Consider the following 21,808-nt stretch of genomic DNA (forward strand, 5'->3'; position numbering starts at 1 on the left):
CGTGATATCTGGGTTTACCATAAAAGTTCTCATCTCTTTTGCTTTCTTTTGTCTCATGGAGTTTTCTAAATCCACAACAATCCATGCAAAAGATGAAAAATTGAAATATTCCTCATGATACAATACATGATAATCATAATAATTGTGTAATGAAGATATATCATATTTATATTTAATGGACTTTATACCAAATGGGCTTTAGCCTACATGATGTATGGTTAAGATTCTTTTTAATCAAGATATTACTTAAAAGGGTGTGTTATGAATTGGTACACAAATGTGAACACAAAGGTACAAAACGCTTTTTTGCTAAAGATTAACACAAATTTCAGAGCAAGGACAAATTCCCTAGTTTCCAGCACAGTATATCCATCTTTCATGATCACCATCTTAAGGAGACACTGTTTAAAAATTTGTAATTTTTGAAGAATAACATTAAAATGCTGAAGTATTTATTACCTTTGCTTCCCTTGCCATTTTATAGTGTTTTACAACGACTATACACACACAGAAATACACACTCTTCACTCTCTGAAAAATCCACATAGATGCAGGAAAATAATTATGTTATTACCCAGCAGCACTCACCATGCTACTCACTATTAAACAGGCATTCACTACACACAAAATGAAATTGCAAATAAAATACCTAAGGTTTATCAGTTGTAATCTCTCTCATTTCTTTTAAGTGTCTTTTTTAGACAAAAGCACAAAATGTGCTTCCTAAACTCATGGTGGTGTTTTAAAACCAGATGTTCAGTCCCTGCCATCAGCAGTGAAACTCACAAACCTGACACACGTCCCTCCAAGTGCCACAGCTTTCTGTGCAATGTAACAGGCTGGTCAACAGGTTCAAGTGACCACGTCTTCACATGCCAACTACTCTCTGTTCTTCTTATTACAAATATCAACTAGCTATAGACTCTTGCAACAATACTGTCACATCACTCATGGAGTCCACTTGTTCAGCTTGTGCCACCGTTTCCAGAAAAGTCAGTGCATTTTCAGCTACTGTACACTTGCCCTTTGATCTCCAGAAGAATTTATGCCGAATTTATTTATGCGGAAATTGTGTGTTTAAACCCCCTTTCCTTTCCCCTGCCCAAGAAGATCTTGCACAGGTTCTGGCTGATTAAGCTGTGGCTTGAAGGATCAAAAAAACCCCAAACTTAAGAAGCACTTTTGACAAAGGAAAACACACCCCAATACACAAAAAAGCTCTGTATTCTGTGAGAGAAAACCCCAGCAGGAAAAGACCACTTGCTACCAAGTGAATCATCTAGACTTCTCCAGTGCTTATTGGAGCACTTGGTATTAACACAGGCCATGTACATTTTTCTGAACAAATGACGTTGTCTTGAAAGAAGCGCCAGCTGAGAACAATTGGCTGATTCCTCTAGTGACTTATCTAGCACAATGGGTTTTCAGTTTTCTTATTACTGTCTCACACTCATAAAAAGCCATTTAAACTTTTTACTCTAGCCAGGAAATCAAAGAAAGAGAATTATACATCACTTGTGAAATTGCAGGTTTGCTTATAAATTTCATCTAAATATTAAAAATAGATTCAGCTAAACTCAACTTGCTAAATCAAATCCAATTTTCTCTTTATGTCATGTGCAGCATGCATTATTTCATTATTCTCATTATACTACCTTAATTCTCACTACTTAAGTCCTGTACTATTGAAAAATTAATAAAGGATAAGAAACAGTCTAGAACAGAGAATGCAAATTGCCTTTGTATTTTACATGTGTTAAATCCACAGATCAAGTCCAGGCCCCTATGCATTCAAGACTTCATAAAATAGAGGTTTTCTTACACTTACCCTTGTAACATAGATCCTTTGTCAGCCTAGATTTCTTGTTAATGTATTTCTTTGCTGCTACTGTTAATTAAAGTAGTTTCAACAGAACTGCTGCTCTATTATTTTACTACTCCTGTTTGAAATTTGGTTCAGATTTTTCTCTTCTAATAGTTGGAAATCCTTCCAATTTTCTAACCTTAATTTATTCATGGCCATTATTCTAGATCTGTCTGATCCTGGGTCTACATTGTTTTCCTCCTTGGCCAGCTTTCCAGGCTCCTTGATACTCACTTCAGTGTTTTTTTTAAAAGGTAATCGTGTTGTATTGCAGCTTCTGCTGTGTGACGATAAACACACCAGCCTTTGACTGTTGCTTGATGAAACAGGCTTTACTACTATAATTATCCTTGTAGCCGCAACTGAATTCCTCTCTCTGAACATCAGCAAACGGAACTGCAAGCCATATTTCAGCTATCATTTCACTGCAACTCTGCGAAATGAGAATAAAGTTTCTGTTATTGCCACTAAATGTCCTTCACCAGTTAGATGCATCTTTCACACCCACATCACGCCCAATGGCTCATAATGATCAGTAAATACACAATCTTCTCCTTCTCCTGTCACTGACAGCTAAGTCATCAGTCTATAAAGCAAATCTATAAATGTGGTATAGAGGTAGTAAGTCACACTAGAAGCCACTTACACCAGCCTTTGGTCTGTTTAATTCTCCTGTGCCTTCCAGCTCTGAATTTACCACTACAGCAAAGTCAACTCCCCAGGTGTTGCTTCCAATCACACCTCCTGTTCATATAAAGCATCCAAGCTAGGTTCTTCATGACTATAACTGCCCAGAGGCTTTCCAGCAAAAGAGGGGGTTTTCCTTCGAAAATACTGAATCATCAAAAAGAATATGCTTTTTATCATCTAAAACATTGCCTTGTCTCCACATTAATATGAACAAAAGTCACACTGAAAAACAGGCAAAATTTACTGGAAACTTGTCTCTCACTCTGCTAGCTAAATTTGTGAGAGTGGAACTTCAGAATGATCATACCAAGTTACACCAAAGGCACACCTTCCATTGAAAGGTAGCCAGCTTCACAGGGAGAATGAAGTCTTTAAGAAGTGGGAAGCACAGAACAGCAGTCAAACACATAATAGAATCATTAGGGATAACAGAATTCACAGCATCTGTTATTTCTAACTTGTTATTTTAAGGTCATCGATACATCTGACATTCTGTTTTCATAAAAATACCTTTTTTTGTCTCAGTTTCCTAGATCTAACTAGTTTTACCTGTTAGTCTTTGATGCAACTTACTTTTCCTGCATTGTAAGGCATGAAACATGTTACTAGCTAGACATGGTGGTGAAAATTGTTTCTCCTAAGTAATGTGCCAGCAGGTTCATCACAACATCACGTATAAGCTTTCATAGATTCTCCTTTTTAAAAAAAAAAAAACAAAACAAACTTTTAAGAAGTTTACTGAAATTATACATATGTTATTCTTTTCACAGATTTATTGCTTCAACAGCACATTGTAAATGGACTCCACTGTACAGTCTTTTTTTGGCAGCAGTTACCCAAAAGTATAGTTTAATTGTAGTTTGCTTTAGTCAAATTAGTTGTGTCAAAACACTGGAAGAGGTTCAATGCTTTAAAATGCAGAACTCATCCCAAACTCTTTTAAGTCTTGCACTGAGAAGGCACAGCATAATTTAAACATACATAAAAAATTTCAAAATCACTAGTGCACCATAAGTCAAATTTCAAAATATTAAATGTTAAAAGGAGGTAAATAGGACACTGGTGCTGAGTGAAATCCTATAGTTCTTAAGATGACTCTTTATGGAACAACTACAGAAACCTTTATAAACAATCACTACCCTACACAGACTGTCCCATGAACTAGATGTGTGTATGCTGTTCTTTCTCTCCATAGAGACAAGTCTAATCTGTTCCAGTTTGAGGTAACTGCAGTATCTTTAATAATAATTCATTGAAAACTACTACCATAAGGCAATTCTAAGTGCTATTTCAAATGCTTCAAACAGAAATGTAACAAATATGAATTACAAACTCCTAAAGCTAAATTCATGTTGTATAGTCTCTTTTTCTAAAAAACAGATGGCAGCTAAACCAACTCTGTCTAACTGCAGATAACTTATTCTCAATGTGTCACATGAAGATAATTTTGTTACCTAATGATTTGCACTATAGATACCAGTAACCCTCAGATAATTTAGAATTTTGGGGGTTGAAGAGGTATGACCGGACAAAGAAAGTCATCTATAAGCCAGACAAAAACATAAAGAACAGGGATAGCCAACGAGAGCCCCACCGTCTTTACTGAAGCCACAGAATGACGGAAATGTGGGTCTCATGGAGATACCACTCATTCACATGACCTCACTCTAGTGCCATCCAACCTACACATATAAAATATATGTATAAATATATATTTATACATAGTTATCTGCAGGAACCTCAGGAAATTCAGCAAGGATGAATGCCAAGTCCAGCCCCGGGGACAGATTCACCCCCTGCACTGGTATGGACTTCCCATTGGGTGGGTGGGTGGATGGATGGTTGGATGGATGGTGAACAGATCTGCTAAAATGGACCTGGTGGTCCTTGTGGGCAGTAGGTGAGGCATGGAATACAACAAAAAGATGTATGCAAATGAAGAGAAAAAACATAATGAAAAATGTACATAATCCTACTGACGTGTAACATACATTCAGAAAGTAAGAAAATTTACTCAAATATCTTTGCTCAAGGTATTAAAAAAAAAAAAACAATGGCGCTGCAATCCAGCATGAATAATAGAACATTTCTGTGCATACAATTTCTGAAAGATAACAGCTCGTTCAGTACTTCCTCAGTTTAGGCTGAATAATCCCTACAGCTCTGTTCTGCTGGAATTTGTTTTTTTCTGGTAATAACAGCTGATCTATGCCACTGCCTACATCAACATCATCACTTCTCACAGAGTGGACATGTACTTGGCTGTGATGTTGTACTAAGTTGATACTGTCCCGATCTCTAAATCCTAGTCCAATTCTATTATTTACTTTTTTTCTGTCTTTGTTTTAAGTTTTGAATTCTAATCTTGTTCTGTCACTGACTTGCAATATAAATTCGTCCAAGATATTTATACTCATGTATTCCTAACTTGCATTCAATTTGGGGAGTGTATATGTATATGCTGAATACTAATAACCTGAGACATTCAAAACTAGTGGCTATATTTTAAAATTTTGACATAAACCACAATTTAAAGCCTAGCTTTCAATTGCAACATCTGCAAAACAAACAATTGCAGTTGCAGGCAAACACACATGCATGAAAAGTTTGACAGAAGCATAAATACTCTAAATGCCTCTTTTTTTCCTGTTACCATGTTACACAGCTAAAATTACTATGTAAATAAACATATTTTTTTACTAAATTGCAACTACCCAGATTCTGAATACACTTTCTCCACAGCTACACATCTATTAATCTATGAAGTGTTTAGGCTTTACATCCTTTAAACAAAGCAGGAAAAAAGGAGAGAGAAGAGACAGAGACTATACAATATAGAGATGATCTGGACACTTGAGTTTGCAGTACATGAAATTCCATTTTCTTTCACATACACAGTTTTATGTTCACTCAAGAAAAGTATTCCACAGATATATCTTTAAAATCATAAATTCAAAATTATTAACATCTGAAGTTTTATACTTAGAAACTATAAACTAAGAAATGCAGACTTACCACAGTCATGTTCTTATTTCTTTTCCTTATGCAGCACTCTGGAAGTTTATGAGGTACAGAAAACCTACTACTCTTAGCACAGGTGACTTTATTTTATAAAATTTTAAAATCAAATCAGCATTTCTGATCCAAGTGCTACAAGCCATTGTTGAAATGGGAAGTCAAATTTTACATTACGCATGTGACAGTCAATTTAAAACCTCTTTTCAAGACACACTGGGTAAAAGACACACTGAAAAAACTTGATTTTTAAACTAACTTAAATCAAAAATCTGTATTGTACGCATTTGCTCCAGATAACTATGCAAGGATTGACTAATATCACTAAGAATAGAGACACAGCTATTGGCAAGCCAGACTTCGTCAGTGGTGCAGCTATTAAATGTGCAGAATATCCGTAACTGCACACAAGGTACACTCTGCAATACGTAAGAAAACAAATGTGATATTTTCAACCTCAGATGCCTAAACCAATACAGATTTTTTAGCAATGATGACTATGTCACAAAAGAAAACATCACCTATTCTGCCAACCCACCATGTAATAAATTACTGGTCTCTCTCTGGTCATTCCTCCCTTCACTCGGTAGCTACTACTTTTTATCTCAGAAGGCTGAACTCATTATTAAAACTAGTTAGATTCTGCAATTATTCTTATCTCTCAAGCAGTTTTGCTTCTATTACAGAAGAAACAGAAGCTCTGAAGAAGGGCTAGAAAGCCCTAAAGGTTGTCTATTTATTCCAATGACATAAGCTGAATTAATGAAATACGTATCTTTTGCTCAGAACCCTTCCCTAACATTAAGTTACAAGTTGACAACTGTTAACTACAATCAGATTTTTTTTTTTTTAAAGAAGTTCTTTCAGTGGTCTCCCAGTATTCTGGCCTTCAGGTTTCATATTTTGATTTGTCCTTATGTGGGCTAGAGAATTACTTTTTCATTTTTATGGGTTCTCATTTTCATGTAGGCCTGTGTTTCAGGAAGCTGGAAGACACAGTAATAGTACAGCAACTCTCAACGGCCATACCTTCAGTTTGATTCATCAAAAACACAATGATCAGAGCTGACCGTGATTCAAGCACAGTTCCCAAATGAACTAAAGGAAGTAACTACCATTACAAAAGGAATCATTAACCAACTACCAAGGCTGCTACACCAAAGGAAAAAAATCCAAACATATCAAACACTTAAGTCCCATGGACAAAGATCTTCATGTTGTCCCACACGCAATCATACATTAAACAGATGCTTTATGTGGTTGCATGCCTTCAACTCCATCACTGGTGCATGCACCAACTGACTAATGAATAAAGATGTTTCCTGTCTGTTACCTGAAATGTTCTGGAAAGCCTTTTTTTATTTTGCTTTAAAAAGTATGCTTGGAACAACATGCTCAACCAACCACAGATGACTAATATAGACCAATAAAATAAACTACAATCAAACTGAAAACCTAGATACAATTATACTTTAACAGGCATAATAGAGGCCTTTACTTGCACAATTCAAAGCAGATCTGGCATAAAAATCCATTTTTAAAACAGCCACCTAACGTGTAAATTACGTCTATCGTTGTCATAACCGAGTGAAGCATGATGTTAACAATCACTTGGTTTTGCTCATCAATTACATGCTATATTGGAACACCACCACTGATTTACTATTAAAAAATAATTCACAACCCCAACCATATTGCCCTTCCAGAATAAATGCCACAGCTTCTCTAAAGTAAGCCAGAATTTAAAAAACTCTATTCCATAAAACTGAAGTTAAAAATCCTTTACAATGAACTTGTTTAGTGATATTCCAAATAATTTATTATATAACAACATTTCAGTAATTATTAATATTGTATAAGTCCCTTTGCATAGCTAAACATGACGAGTCCAAGAAAAAGCAACACCTATGGAAACATAACACCTATGGATAAAATGCTTGCAATTAAAGACTTAGTGCTTGTAAAGATGTGTTTCTTTAGAGCATTTTCATGTAGCATGAGTCACTTCAGCACTTCTTGTGGTAAGACTAAAAACCACTTTTTTGGTGGTTATGAATCAAACTGCTGTACCTTTAGCTAATGAAACTGCATTAACCCTGTTTCTTTAGTGCAAGCCTGGATTTAATGCCATCAGAATCTGAAATGCTATTTTATGCAGGCAAAAATATAATAGTACACAAAGGATGAGCACAAAGCACTCTATACTGAGTCCCATGCAGGAGATCTAAACAGAAAATATCAGCACTGTTTATGTAACCTACATTAGATAAAACACCTAGACTAGTACCAAAAAGACCAATACAAGGGATCCAAGTTTAAATTGATTCATCCGTGTAAAACACTCAAATAGTGCATACCAATGAGCTACCATTGTTCAGACCCATGTGCTTTCATTGTAGCCACAGAGGGATGTGGCACAGCTCCAAAACCTGCCCATGATTGCCCACAGAGAAATTTAATCTCTGCTAATCCTTATTGAAATATCTATCCATGACTCCATTATTTTGGTTTTCTTCTGAGAGAGGGGCTGAACTGCATTCAAAGACTATTTAATTCAAGGCAAAACTCCATGAAATTCAGTTTCATTCAAATCTACAATTTGCCAAAACTACTAACTGTGGAAAACAGTAATTCAAGAAAGGAAAATGAATTATATTTATGGGCACAGAACAATAATTCAACAAATCAAGTTAGTCCGTCTATAAATTAAAGTTATGCTTAGGCATTTTATATCTTTGTCTAGAATTACATGAATCCAGAACTGGTGGCTTTAAGAGAAATAAATGAAGACTCTCACAATTTATTATCATTTGACATTCACATTGCTTAAAAAAAAGTTAAAAATATATAGAAGTCATATACTTCTATGACTCCACTCCTAACTGAAATTCATGTTTACATTTTTTTCCAAACAATGCATAGTTTTTTGCTTTTAACTTCTAAGGCAGATTCTCCTTCCCCTTTTTGGGAAAAAAAAAAAATTAATTTACCTTTTGTTGCACATAGAAACTAAAGTTCTGCTACCCTCATGAAAGAAGAAACAGTATCTAATTATTTTTAAAGAACTATTATTTTAACTAAAAAAAAAAAAAACCACCAGATTTTGGAAGAAAGCTTTTTTCCTTTTTTTAAAAGCTAGAGAGCTTGATTTTATGTGCGTAAGAATACAAATGGTGAGCAGAATGGAGTTTTGATATTATCATCTTGAACCAAGCAGCATCAGTCTGACTAGTCACTTCTAAGCAAATTTGTTTATATGAAACAAGCAAAAGATTTATCACCCAAAATGAAATAAGAAACGAAGGAATTATTTCCTTCCATTATTTCCAATACAAATAATTTAGTATTAGAAGCAAAAAACCCAAAGGGACACAGAAGAAATCTTTGTTATTCTGCTTCCTTAGATAGGTTACTACAGAAGAAACACGTGATCAGACAGAAAAAGGGAAACACGCTAGGACTATCAGCCAGAAATTGGAAAACTCATTTTTTTATATGCATAATTGTATCCATTTTAGTCTATAAACCCTCTTCTACTTTTAACTCCCTCACTCCCCTCATATGTTACTTAATAGATATTTGGGGTGAGGTCCATTTATGTCATAGAGGGACAAATGAGACTGGGGATCTATCTAGGCATAAAATCACCCAAGCAACTTCCCGTCCCCTAACTTGCAACAAGCTTGTAAATTCTCAGAAGTTCTAAAAAATTGCCTAAGTTAGAAGAGTTCCACACAGAGCTTATAACAGAAGCATAGATCTAGACAGCTTTATGCTTAGACAGTATTTTTAAAAAGCAAATTAAGCAAGACCACAATTAAATATTAAGTCCTGAGAATATGTGTACAAACCTGGCTTTATGTTCCCTGCACATACCAAGAATAAGAATTCACCCTTCACCTGCTGCTGTATCCCAGAATAACAGGCATTCAGCTTTTTTTGTCCCTTATCGTGTCCTTTTTTCCTGTCTCCCATCTTCAGAAAAGCAAAGCACTTCATACAAGAATCCTTGAAGCAAAGTTACACCTGAGTTTTCAAAGTTATAATCCGACTGCCAGGCTAATCAGCGTTCTCACTGACAAAAAGAGCACTGAGAAGTCTAAGCACATCTGAAGCACAGTTTAACATTTTATATAAAAGATGGCATTACTATAGTGGCTCTAGCCGTTACTTGGGGACTTCTCCCAGCCAGCATCCCCTTATGCCTAGAGGGACAAAGTAGGACATTTACTCTGTACTGAATCATAAAAAGTTGTCCCCAGCTGAATTAACATCACCTGCAGAAATATATGTGTTTTCCTTAACATACTGCTATCTAAATAAGCTTGACCTAACTTGACCCAGTTAAACTTCTGACATCTAAGAGAACTTAAGGTAGCACAGCTTAGATCATAAAACAAGCATATGCAATTGTTGGAGGATAATCACACGGAAACTAAATCATTTCACAAGTCAGTTTTGGGCACATTTCTACATTTTTGGATGCAAAACTTATTCAGAAAATAATTCTGACTGAAGTGCTCGTAGACCCAAGAAAAACATTCACAGCACAGGCTTCCAAAAATTTTTACTTCTATTCACTTACGTGCAGATGCATGTATTATTAGCAACTAATGTTACGGTATTGATTTATCATTCTAAATACATTGTTCTATAATTAACACTAGGAGTGTTCTTCGTTCTTTCCCTTCCAAATAATACTTCTTTGCTTATTTATGCCATTATTAGAAGCAATGGAAATAAACAAGAAGACCAGATTGTCCGGGCAATGACAGCTTAACAACAAAAGGTTAACTGAACTGCTAATGCACAACAGATGTACATCTGATTTTAAATCTAACATAGATTGTTTTGGGCTATTGATTTATAAAAGTTTGACCAACTACTGTCTGGATATGCAATATAACACACACATGCACGTGCTCAGCATATTTCACACTATTTCCATTACATTGCTGCTTCTGTTAAACAATGAGCAATCAAGCAACCCTCCTGCTATTTCCCTAAAGTCATCAGTGAGAGACCCAAGTAAACTAAGGAAAGGCACACGCTCTACAGAAGAACTTCTGCAAACATCTCATTCTCCCCTGAATCCAAATGGCTTCAACTCATCCCCTTCTACCCTGGTAGCTCTCTTTATCACACAGCAGAGAGAGATGTGCATCATTTGCATGCTACCTCTACACGACCATCAATTTTCACAGACTTCTCCTTGAATATCCTCACCTACCATCAACCCCACAATGACTCTCACACCTGATGCCTTCTATTGTTTCCTGCCTATTTCCTAGATCCCCTATTTTTATGGTATTACCTCTTGGAAATCATGGATGTTCCTATTTTTAGCCCTGTCACAATCTGTCATTAACTACCAAAAAGAATCTACATTCTTGCAGTTCCAAGAAAACTTTTAAAAAAGAAAGACAAAGAATAGTGCTTTTAAAATAAAATTACAAGGGTTGCAACATGGAGAACATTTGTTTCTTTTAAAAATCCTGGTTCACTTGCTATAGGCACATATCAGGAGATGTGAATAAAAGTCAGGGATACAAGACTTGGAGTCAATGCTAATTTCAGTAATCTTAACAGTTGTAGCTGGGAGAGGCTCAGTGCTCTGTCTTTTTTTTTTAAAGCAGTCAGGGAGTCAAAACATTACTAATTTAATTAATGGAAAACTTTACTTATTAATGGACTTTGCTAGTTCTTCTGATTTACCATCTCACTTCTATACCTTGCAAAATAACCTTGATAATTTTATACTTACTAATTACAATGGGTAGAGATCTCAAGTGATTCACAATAGTCTCAATTTTTTTAAATAAAGCTACTCTGGAGATAGCATATTTCTCATTTCTAATTATGGCTTGGAACTATATTGCAAAGGAAGCATTTGTACTGAAACTAAGCACTTTAGGAGAACAGCAGGCTATTATAAGCAGGATTGGAATCACAAATCAAACCTGTCTCAGGATGGAGTGATTACAGGATAGCTCTTGGAAGGAGAAAGGAATCATTACCACATGGTCTGAGGCATCTTGGCCTAACATCTTGCATACCATGTCACAGTGTTAATATTAAAGGAAACAGAGATCGTTATAGTTCAAAGGTAGTCTCAGCCTAAATCAAAACTGATTTTCTAAACCTTTCAGCTTCAAATTAACATTACTGTTCCTATGTTTAAACGACTTATCCTTCTTATCAGTTATCAAGTGTTCTCAGTTGCACAAAACAAAAGTCCAACCAAATGATGTTTCATCCAGAAAGGCAAAGATGAATAGCAACAGACTGCAGCATCAGAGCTCAAGAAGGAAAACAGAAACAAGGAGGTTTTAGTCCTTTATCTTTACATACATCTTTGTTGGTTTATGGTTCTTAATGATTCTAATCAAACATTTAGAGGGATACCATCTCCAGTACTCCTTTTCTTTATGAAAAAATAAAAATGAACCATATTTAGTAGTTCTGTTTGTAATTAACTTGCTGTTCAGGTAAGATAAAACAATGTTTGTTAATAGTGCTTTGCTTCTACATATATGCTGGTTATTCCAGCTGGCCACAGTCACTTTCTTGATGTTAATTTTCTTTGGCTTCTCTACTGTGTTTACAGTTGTGCTTTATTAGATGTTCAAGGCGAGATTATAACGAAGAGATTTTAATTTAACAGAGACATCAACAAAAGCAGCAGATAAACCTATGCTGGAGGAAGATGCGCCTGTGTCTAAGCATGCCAAAGTAACGCCATGTAAACAACTTGTTTTTCCTGTTGGAGATCAGACTTCCTAGAAACCTGGCGGCCCTCCTCTCTCCCACACTCCACTGCCATGTAAATCCAGGAGGAACAACCCAGCTCAGATTCAACACATACGTTGAAAGTATGGGTATTCTCTTAGGAGTACCACCACATTACATTGGTTCTTCTACCTTATGCAGAGGTGGGAAGCCCAAACTTTAGTCCAACACTTCATTTTCCCAGGGGTGCTTCTGTTTTTTCTGCAAAGAAACCCACTTTCATAACAGAGCAAAGCTGCTTTCTGTTCAGAGCTGACATTTCCACTCACACCCTACCTCACCCACCTATTTCTACTTATGAAAAATTTTATATTGCCCATTTAAAGATGTTTAAAACACAAACAAGGCATAACTTAAAGTCAACAAAGCAAAACTTGGTGAACCTGTGACCTCTCAGTAAGGGCTACGGACAGAGTACCCTCATTCACATATTTATTTCTGTCCCTCTCAGCAAAGTTTCATTTCTTTACCAAGCTCGCAATGCAACAGTAGGCAGACTGTGCACTAAGAAAGAAAGAGTTCAGCATTCTAAACAGGTAACTGAAAAAGCCTCCAAAAAACACACCTGTGATTTCCCACATCTTTCTGTTTTGAGTTAGCCCTGTTTTTTAAAAAGATGGGATCCAAACACATATTTTACTGCATGTATTTGTCCACCATTTAAGGATCCCAGGAAGCAGAGTGTATAGGAGGGAGCGTGTACTTCATTTCATCCTGGCAGCCTTTAAGAATAATCCTATTTAATTTTATAATCCTCCTTCCGCAATGTCAAACTTTAGCCTGTATGTATCAAACAGACCATGAATATTGCTAACAATCTTTTTTTTTTTCCCCTTTTATGAAAAATTGTTGGTGATCTCTATTTTCTGATGCCTACCCTCAGCACAAAAGAAGCTGTAATTGTCTCCAGTTTCTTTTGGAAAAGCATCTGATGTGGAAGTTACCCAATACCAATGTGTAATTGCAACATCACTGAAGAGGGGAGGCAGGGGTACTATTCTGAGGTGAGAAGAAGCTTGGTATTTAACCCATTTCGGACTTGTATGTTGGTACTGTCCTGTCCAGGATGTATAATGGGGTCGTTAACTCTCCAGCTTGATCGAAGCACGAAGTCTATTAAGAAGTCTCAGAGCCCTACACTAGGAGCTCACAACCTGTAAGAGCACAGCTTCCAAGGGCAATTTATGAAGCCCATGAGTTGCTCCTGACCACCTGCTCCAAAAGACCCACAAAAGCAGAGATGCTCACAAAAGCAAGAATTTACTTTGCACGTGCACTGCACAGGAAACGTCAGGCTCACTACTCACACTCACTGCAAACAATCTACGCATTCCCGATCAGTATGACCCTATGCCAGGAAAGGAGTTGCAGCAGGTTAAGTATTGCACTGCCACTGAAAGAAGCTGTACAACCAAAAGGCAGAAGTTCAGTACAGCTCTCCAAAACTGTCCAAGCTGTCCAAAAATTCAAGTATACTTGCCATGTCAGACACTACTCTCACTGCAGGAATCACTAGAAGTATAACTAAGAAATATATTCATTGGGAGTTTTCACATATAAAAATGTTGAAACACTGTGGTTAAAATCCTTCTCTAGAAGGAATGATGTCAAAATAAGGATTCAGGCATTTCTCAGGCTGAATCCTATCTTCAAAAGTGACTGTGTGCAGAATATTAGGAATACAGAAAATATTTTTTAATTTTATTACTATTGTTCTATTATAATTTCATTCTGCTTGTTCTGAGACAATCTGTAAAGTCAGACTATCCACAATGGATAAGTAGAAAATAAAAAACTCCAGTTTTGTAGACGCTCTATTATGTGTCCTAAATTTGAAGGTCATGTGAATTTAGAATATCTTAAAAAATCTAAAATATTTTGAATCCATCATATGTAATTCCCTTATTATTAGTTAATAGCACTAATCTTCAAAACACACTTTGTGTCAGAAATAAAAAAAACATTCATTTCCTGTAAAGGTGCTTCAGTTTTTTTTCAAATCTTACTGAAGTACCATACGAGCATGCCATTACCCAAAGGCGGCACGTAGCTTTTTTCACATCCTGATTTATTTCAGTTTTATTGTATAAGTAGGACATTACCATTGGAAGTATTTGTTAAAATGTTGTTGTCCAATGATATCTGGCACATCTCTGCGTGACACAGAACTACTGACATCCATTCTTTGGCTGATGCTGGCAGCATCGCTTTGAATAGTGCTCTTTAAATGTATGTATAACACTTGGAGTAAATCTGTGACTGCTTGTCTATAAACTATTGATCAGATTTTTAAATACCTGCTTGTTAATGGCAATGAGGCCTAACAAAAGCACCATACACTTCTCTAGAGAGAACTCTTCCCTGCGTTGGATTGGAGATGTGTTAAGACTTGTTCCCACTCACATCATTGGGAAAATGCACATTAATTTTCATTGCAAATAGTGTTTGACACTGACTTTTCAGGGATTTAGAAAACTATAAATATGTTATTGACCATTTCACATTCCTAAGATCCAGTGAAAATATAGAACCACACAGATGAATTTCAAAGCTTCTCTCCAGTAAATTAACCCAGCTGGCAATGCTGTCTGTTCAAGCAGATCTCCATACATGTTCTGTTAGACAACCTGCTACGTGCTGCAATGAACACCATAGCTGTATGGAGCTGCATTCTCCTGTCCATCCTCTGTGTATACATTTGCTCCAGTTTGCACTTCTTAACAGTCTAAACATATCCCACTGCTTTAGGTATAAGAAAACATTCAAATCCTTTCTCTGCCTAGCTGTTCTCTGTTTATTGCAGACTGCTTCAGTTAAAAAGAAGAAGAAACATGGGGAAAACCCCTGCCTGTCACCACATAGCCACAAAGTACCACCTAAGCAATTCAGTGCTGAGAAAAAACTACATTAAATGCCTCTCTTTCTGAAATTAAAGGAGTAGTGGATAAAGCAAACATTTGCCGTGTTTACAACTCTCTTTGGGGAAATGCAGTGAGACTACTTCAACTTCCATGCTAGCAGCAGAGCGGATCATTGGTAAAGAACCAGTAGCCAGATTTCTTAATTCTAAGTCCACAGTAAATTTCTCCTACAGCATGCTCTAAAAGAACTACCAGTTGTAAGTTATATGTATTACCAGTTACAAATAAAACTGTTCAACAACATTTGACATGCTTTCTTTTCTTATTTCAAATATTATGGCAAAACACAAGCAAGCACTAGAAATGACCATTTAATTAATGGTCCAGCTCTGCAATTCATCACTTTCAGAATAGCAGTCTCACTGGCATCAGCAGGACTGCTTACATCCTGGTATTTGGCTAACAATGAACAAGTAGGCAGTCAGCATACAGACGGAGAATTCTTGGAAACCTCTCCTTCTTAATCTTCCTGCAGCACCAGTGCACAATCCCAAAATGTACTCCGAGCCAATACCATTGAGCCACAAAAGGATATAAGAATCCACAAGTGTTTTACCAAGGAGTTGGATAGGGCTGTCACCATTGATCATATGAGCTCTGAGATTACACCAAGGTCACGGTGATGATGTTTCTAGACAGTCCATGCATATCTCCAGTCTTTAGTTTGATTAGAAAATATCCACTGAGTTATGCTTCCTTCATTTGACAAAACAGGTTGCCAAATGAAGCCAATGCTGGCTTTCAAAATTTGGTTAGTAATTATCTGGGAGTACAGCTCTCGTTTTTCACTTGTATATTCACATGATTAACATGGTATGTTACGAGCCCAATTATTATCACCCCTCCATACTGGCTTTTGATGAACAGCTCAAGAAAAAACACACTACTGAAGCCCTCAAGAACTATGAAATAAGAAATATGGGGCAGCTTTAATGTTGTGGTGTATGTTACATGCTTTACCCAACTGTACCTAGTGAACTATTCAAAAAGCATCTAAATCCCACTTCAAGAGGATATGGTGCCTAACATCCTCAATAATATTCTTCTGTCTGTCTGCCTACAGAAGGAGCAGTCAAGACTTCTACATCGACATTTTTTCAATTTCCTGAATGTCACTGGCATGTCAGGTCTCTGCATGCCTTGAGAAGTTGGAACGAACATCAGCATCCTAACTTGGATGGCACAACAATTTCATGCAAGGCCTTTTTTTCATTTTATTGAAGATCCGTATCTTTTCACAAAACTAGCCCTACAGCATCAGCCACACATCTGTACTGCCATGACTCTCCCCTCCACATGATGGCCAAACCTCTTCTATTGGCCTTTACATTTCTTCACCCTTCCTCCTATGTGGCAAAATCACTGCTATCTGTCAGACTACCGTTACTTTCCTCTGTGAATAAAGAGATTCACTAAAAGCCTACTATCTAAAGAGCAGAACGGTTGAAGTTTTGTTGTTAGACAGAGGTGCTGTACTTCACACTGAAAAGAAAAATTACTGAGTGGAATCTAAGCTGGATATTAAGGGACTTACAGCCCACTTGTTTGGCTTTCTAAAGTGTATGCAGCCTAGTAATCCTAACCCAAAGTCTGCAAGGCTTTGAAATGAGAGTACATCTAAGACATTCATACCATATTTTTTTCTGAAATTTCTTTACATTTAAAATGAAAAAATAAACTGCAATTGAGGCAACTACAATAAAATATTTGCAGGTTCATGTTTCAATGGATTTTTACATCTTAAAAGAGAAAATGTAGTTTGAAATATTGCTTGGCTCTTTTTGCAGGGCAAGGCCTGGAGGAAACAGGGTGGAATATGCAATGTATGTATGATGTTTTTTCAAGACTCCTGGAAACAGAGCAACTTACATATGTAATAGAGCCCAAGCAATGACTGAATAAAGAATGACAAATAACTTAAGATTTGTTATGACAACTTTGACATAATAGCACTGTGCAATTTTTTTTAACTATGTGCCTGATGCAGCAACACTCTTGGGAAGAACAGCTGCTTAACTATTTCACTGCAAACAAGACTATGCAGTTGAGAACCATGACAACACCAGTCAACATCAACAACAGTTTCCAATTTTATTTGAGATACATAGAATAGTTTATATTTCAGCTGCAGCTTCCTGAATGGGGAACATGATCTGGGCACATGCATGCTTAGATGGCCAGTAGGCTGGGAGTAAGCTGCTACTCCTAGGAAAAGTCTGACTGAATCAAAAATTACTAATGGGGTTCCTAGGGAACCAGGGTCTATTTCAACTGTGAATTTCCATTTATAAATCAAGTCAAAGGAATTACAGATATGCAATGATGTACATCACTTTTGAGCAGACATTTGTGATCAATAATCACCTCTACCAATTTTTTTGCAAAGATCTTCTCTAACCTAATTTTACCCATATGCAATGTAGAAGTAATTAAATTCTAACAAGAAGTACAAAATTCAAACGCTTTTCCAGAACATAAAAATCCTTTACCTGATTGCTTTCAAACCACCTTCAGTTGACTTTCAATATTTTTCTCCACAATTAATTCTGCTACCATGCTTTGGAAAATCTGACAAAATGTCAATAATTAGATGCCAGCCACTTAGAGTTGTGTGAAACTTGGCGGTTTCACTTTGCAGGAGTGCAGGCAAATATTTTATTTGGTGTCAGTCCACCTATGCTCCCTCTACACCACTTTCAGCTTGGGTTTTGACTTTTGAATAAGTCCAAACAGGAAAAATGAACAAGCAGTCAAAATTTCCACATTTTACCTGGTTTCACTTCATGACCATGCAAATAAAAACCAGGCAGGCATATCTTCATGAATCAACAATGGAACAACTTAGATGTTCAGATTCGGAAAGAAATACAAGAAAACATCTATCATGTGATTGTGGTGATTTACACCCATCTAGCTACCCAAAAAACCCAGGGTCATGATGATGTTAACTCTCCCTAGCGCCATTACTGTTTGTATTCTATATTCTGTAAAGCACTGCAGGCGTGTACATTTATGATGCTATATAAAGGTCCAAAATGAGAATAATAGTAGTAATAATTGTTTTTGTTTTAAATCCTGCCAGCATTTTACATCATCCCAGATGCTTTCTACTCTTTCCATCGATCCTCAAGTATCTTGGGATTGCAGCTCACTGGATCACCACTGCTGTTGTCAGTGTGCCCAATTCTGGTCTTTACCTGGTAAAAATCACAACTGATCCAACAGAAATTATAGCAGGTGAAATTTGTTTTAAATAAGGGAGGTATGCCACAAAAGTACTAACCATTCAAAAGGTCTGACTGTATTAACATTCCTGCTGAGAACATACTCATTGCATACTTCTATGGAGGAACTGAAAGGAAAGAAGGGTATGGAGTCCCAAATCCAAGTAACTACAGGTACCACATGTTGGAAGTTGTGAGGTAGAGAAAAAAGGCCAAAGGCATGAGAGAAATGAAAGAAAAGCAATAATGAAGATGAGAAAGCAGATGTAAAATATTGGTAGAAGTAGGAAAGATAGAACAGTCTGAAAAGTGAGATGTAGAAGATAAGGAAGATAACACGGACGAGAAAGCTAACTTTAGAATATAGGATAGGAATGAAGAACAAATGGATTACAGATGGACTGGCGGAGAGATGCTGATACAGGGAAAAGGAAGGAAAGTGACTATGGAGGTAACTAATTATGGGCACACACTGAAGACTAAGATAAAATTAGGGAGGGAGATGAGAAAAGCTGAAGAAAGAACGACGTAAGAATAAAAGAGAGATCCAAAAAAGAAAGGTATGGGACTGACAGAACTGTATCTGAAAATGGGACAAAGAACATCAAAACTTTACAGGATAAAGGCAGAAGTAGGATTTGAGAAAAATTATGAGTGGGATAATAACAGCATGAATGGCAAAATGGTTAAAAATAAGGATAAGTACAGAGGTGGGACCCAAGAGGATGTGAAAGAAAGAAGACCTCAGGAAAGGGATGGGAGTGAAAAGCAGCAGATGAAGCTGACACTTGGATGGACACCTTCATGCTACCCCTGCATGCAAAGTCATCTTACCAATCCACCACAGGTACTGAAGGAGGCGAAGGAGCCTGGGTAGCGGAGGACAGCACCACTGTAGTAACAAGCTCTCTCAGGTTGTGACTGTGCAGCACCGGGTGGGTTTTTGCCCTCACCCCCAAGCCGCTCCTCCACAGCAAAGCCAGGAGCCAGGAAGCGGCTGTCCCTCTTGAGCAGCAGGTAGAGCTCCCGAGCAAAAGCCGGGATCCTCAGCAGCACCTCATCTCCATCCTCTGCTGGAGGTGGTGGCGGGGGGGATGGTGGTGGTGGCAACTGAGAGGCAGCACCAGACCCCTGGGGCAGGGGGGACCAGTGGTAAAACTCCTGAGACTCATACTCATCCTCAGTGTCCTCTTCCTCTGCCGCCTCCCCCACAGCCTGCACCTGACTCTCCACCGAGGAGGAGACTGAACGCACCTCCCGGGAACTGCCGGCCACTGGGCTAGGTGTGACTGGAGCGCTGAGGGTGCTGCTCCGGTTGCCACAGCTGGGGTCAGCACTGCAGTCCCCACCACCACCGCTGCCACCCGCCGGCTCCTGCTGGCCCCTGCTCCACAGCGCGGGGAAGACGATCTCCCACTCTTCAGTTTCTTCTGAAGCATGGAGACCTGCAGGAAGGCCAGCAGATGTTTCAAATGAGTGGAGCACCCAGCAGCACACAGCACCTGCCAGCAACCTACCCCATGCTCCCCTTGACACGCTCCTTCTGGCTCCCAGCCCACCAAGCATGCCACCCAAAATACAGCGGGATCCATTTGGCCCTTTCATCCTGTCCTTACACATGGCAGATGGGCCAGTCGCTAGATGTCTCTGTGCCTGTTCAGGGGTCTGGGACACACCACAGTCCTGGTAAACATTGAGAGAGAGCTGGAGCTCAAGCTGAGCAGAAGTTGTGTTTGTACCAGTAGCTGGGGATGTTCTTCATGACCACCACCTCCACGCAAAGAGAGTTGCGCAAACCTTTCATTATTTAGACAAAGTGGCAACTTTTTCATGCAGCTAAAAAAAAATTGTTATTTTAGCAGGGAAAACCTGAACAAAAAAATTTGTAAATTTCAATCTTGTGCTCAGCACATTTTGCAAGATGCACTATGACTTCAAAAGTGCAGCCAAATGCACACACACCCCATGGCCGCACATTTGCGAATGCACGTACAAGTGGCAGATGCATACACATGCTGTATCATCATTATCATTATAATCAAACCGAATTAAAATCACTAATTAGCGATGTCTGCATATTACACAGGCCATATCACAATTTAACCAAAATGCCCAGCATACCAGCATTATGTTTACAAACATATGAGTACACGCAATCTCCACCAGCCTGAGACAGTTTTATTTACACATTCATCCTACACCCGCTAGGAATAGCGCTGCTGAGATGACAGGGCTGCGTATGAAAATTAGTATCCCGTACAGACGAGAGCATTGCAATGCACCCTCACGGCGGAGGCACGCGTTATCTGATCACCCATCGGTCACAGGGGACTGCAGGGCACTGCTGTTACGGCGCTTAACAACGGGCAGGTACCGGCCACCGGCAGACGGCGGGGCACGGAGGCCGCCCCGACGCCCGGCCCCGTCCCGCGGAAGGCGCGCCCTTACCTGCGGCGAGCCCGCTTGACAGCACGCACAGCTGGTAGAAAACGCAGCAGACGCGGCTCAGGCGCATCCTCCCGCCCATCCCCATCGCCTCCGCGGGACGCCGGCAGGCGGGACAGGCAGGGCCGTGCCGGGCCGAGCCGGGCCGAGCCGGGCCGAGCCGGGCCGGGCCGGGCCGGGCGGGGAGCGCCGCGGAGCGCAGCCACCTGGGCGCCCGCGGAGAAACGGCAGGCGAGCGCGAGGCGCGCGTCCCGGCGGGGCGGGCAGCACCGGCGGCGCGGGATGCGCGGCGCCCGGCGGGTCTGTACGTGTGCGTGGGCGTGCGCGTGGGCGCAGGCAGGCAGGAGCGCGGCCCGTGCGCGCACACAGCGCCCGGCGGCGGGCGGGCAGCTGCGCCCCGGCGGCGGCGACCGCGCTGCCCCCGCCCGCCGCTCGCCACCACGGGGCGGGACGCGCCGGGCCCCGTCCCGTCCGGCCCCGCCCCGCCCCGCCCGGGCGGGCACCCGGCGCGGCCCCCCTTCCTTCACCCCCGCCCCGTCTCGCCGCCGCGCCGCGGGCCAGACCCCGGGCGGCTCCGCGGGCAGCCGAGTGCCGGCCGCGCCCCGCGGGCACCTTGCGCGGGCGCGGCCCCCGGGAGACCGCGCTTCGCACCCCGCCCGCCTCCACCGGCCGTGCGGGGCGCGGGGGGGGACACACCGCCTGTGTCCCGGCAGCAGGAAGGGCTCCCCTCCCCGCCGCCACGAACGCGTTGTGCACAGCCTTTGCCTCAAATTCAGGGAGCAGCAGAGGTTGACCATTTCTGCCTGGTTTTGTGTAATTTGATTCTAAACTCCTTTTGGCCCCACTCTGCAGCTCTCCAT

The 21,808-nt window shown here is 39.6% G+C and overlaps 1 protein-coding gene across 1 annotated transcript in view; it reads right to left on the reverse strand.

The window, feature by feature from the left end:
• Nucleotides 1–21,036, reverse strand: part of ADAMTS19 (ADAM metallopeptidase with thrombospondin type 1 motif 19) — a gene marked incomplete at both ends in the record, with an annotated part of 153,604 nt that extends 132,568 nt beyond the window's left edge. The window contains 2 exons of the mRNA XM_082335783.1: nucleotides 19,338–19,948; nucleotides 20,952–21,036. Of these exons, the coding sequence (XP_082191909.1) occupies nucleotides 19,338–19,948; nucleotides 20,952–21,036 (696 nt within the window). The remainder of the gene's footprint in view (nucleotides 1–19,337; nucleotides 19,949–20,951) is intronic.
• Between the last annotated feature and the right edge of the window lie 772 nt (nucleotides 21,037–21,808).

The sequence above is a fragment of the Platalea leucorodia genome (genome assembly GCF_965183815.1).
Source record: "Platalea leucorodia genome assembly, chromosome: Z".
Lineage (NCBI taxonomy): Eukaryota > Metazoa > Chordata > Aves > Pelecaniformes > Threskiornithidae > Platalea > Platalea leucorodia.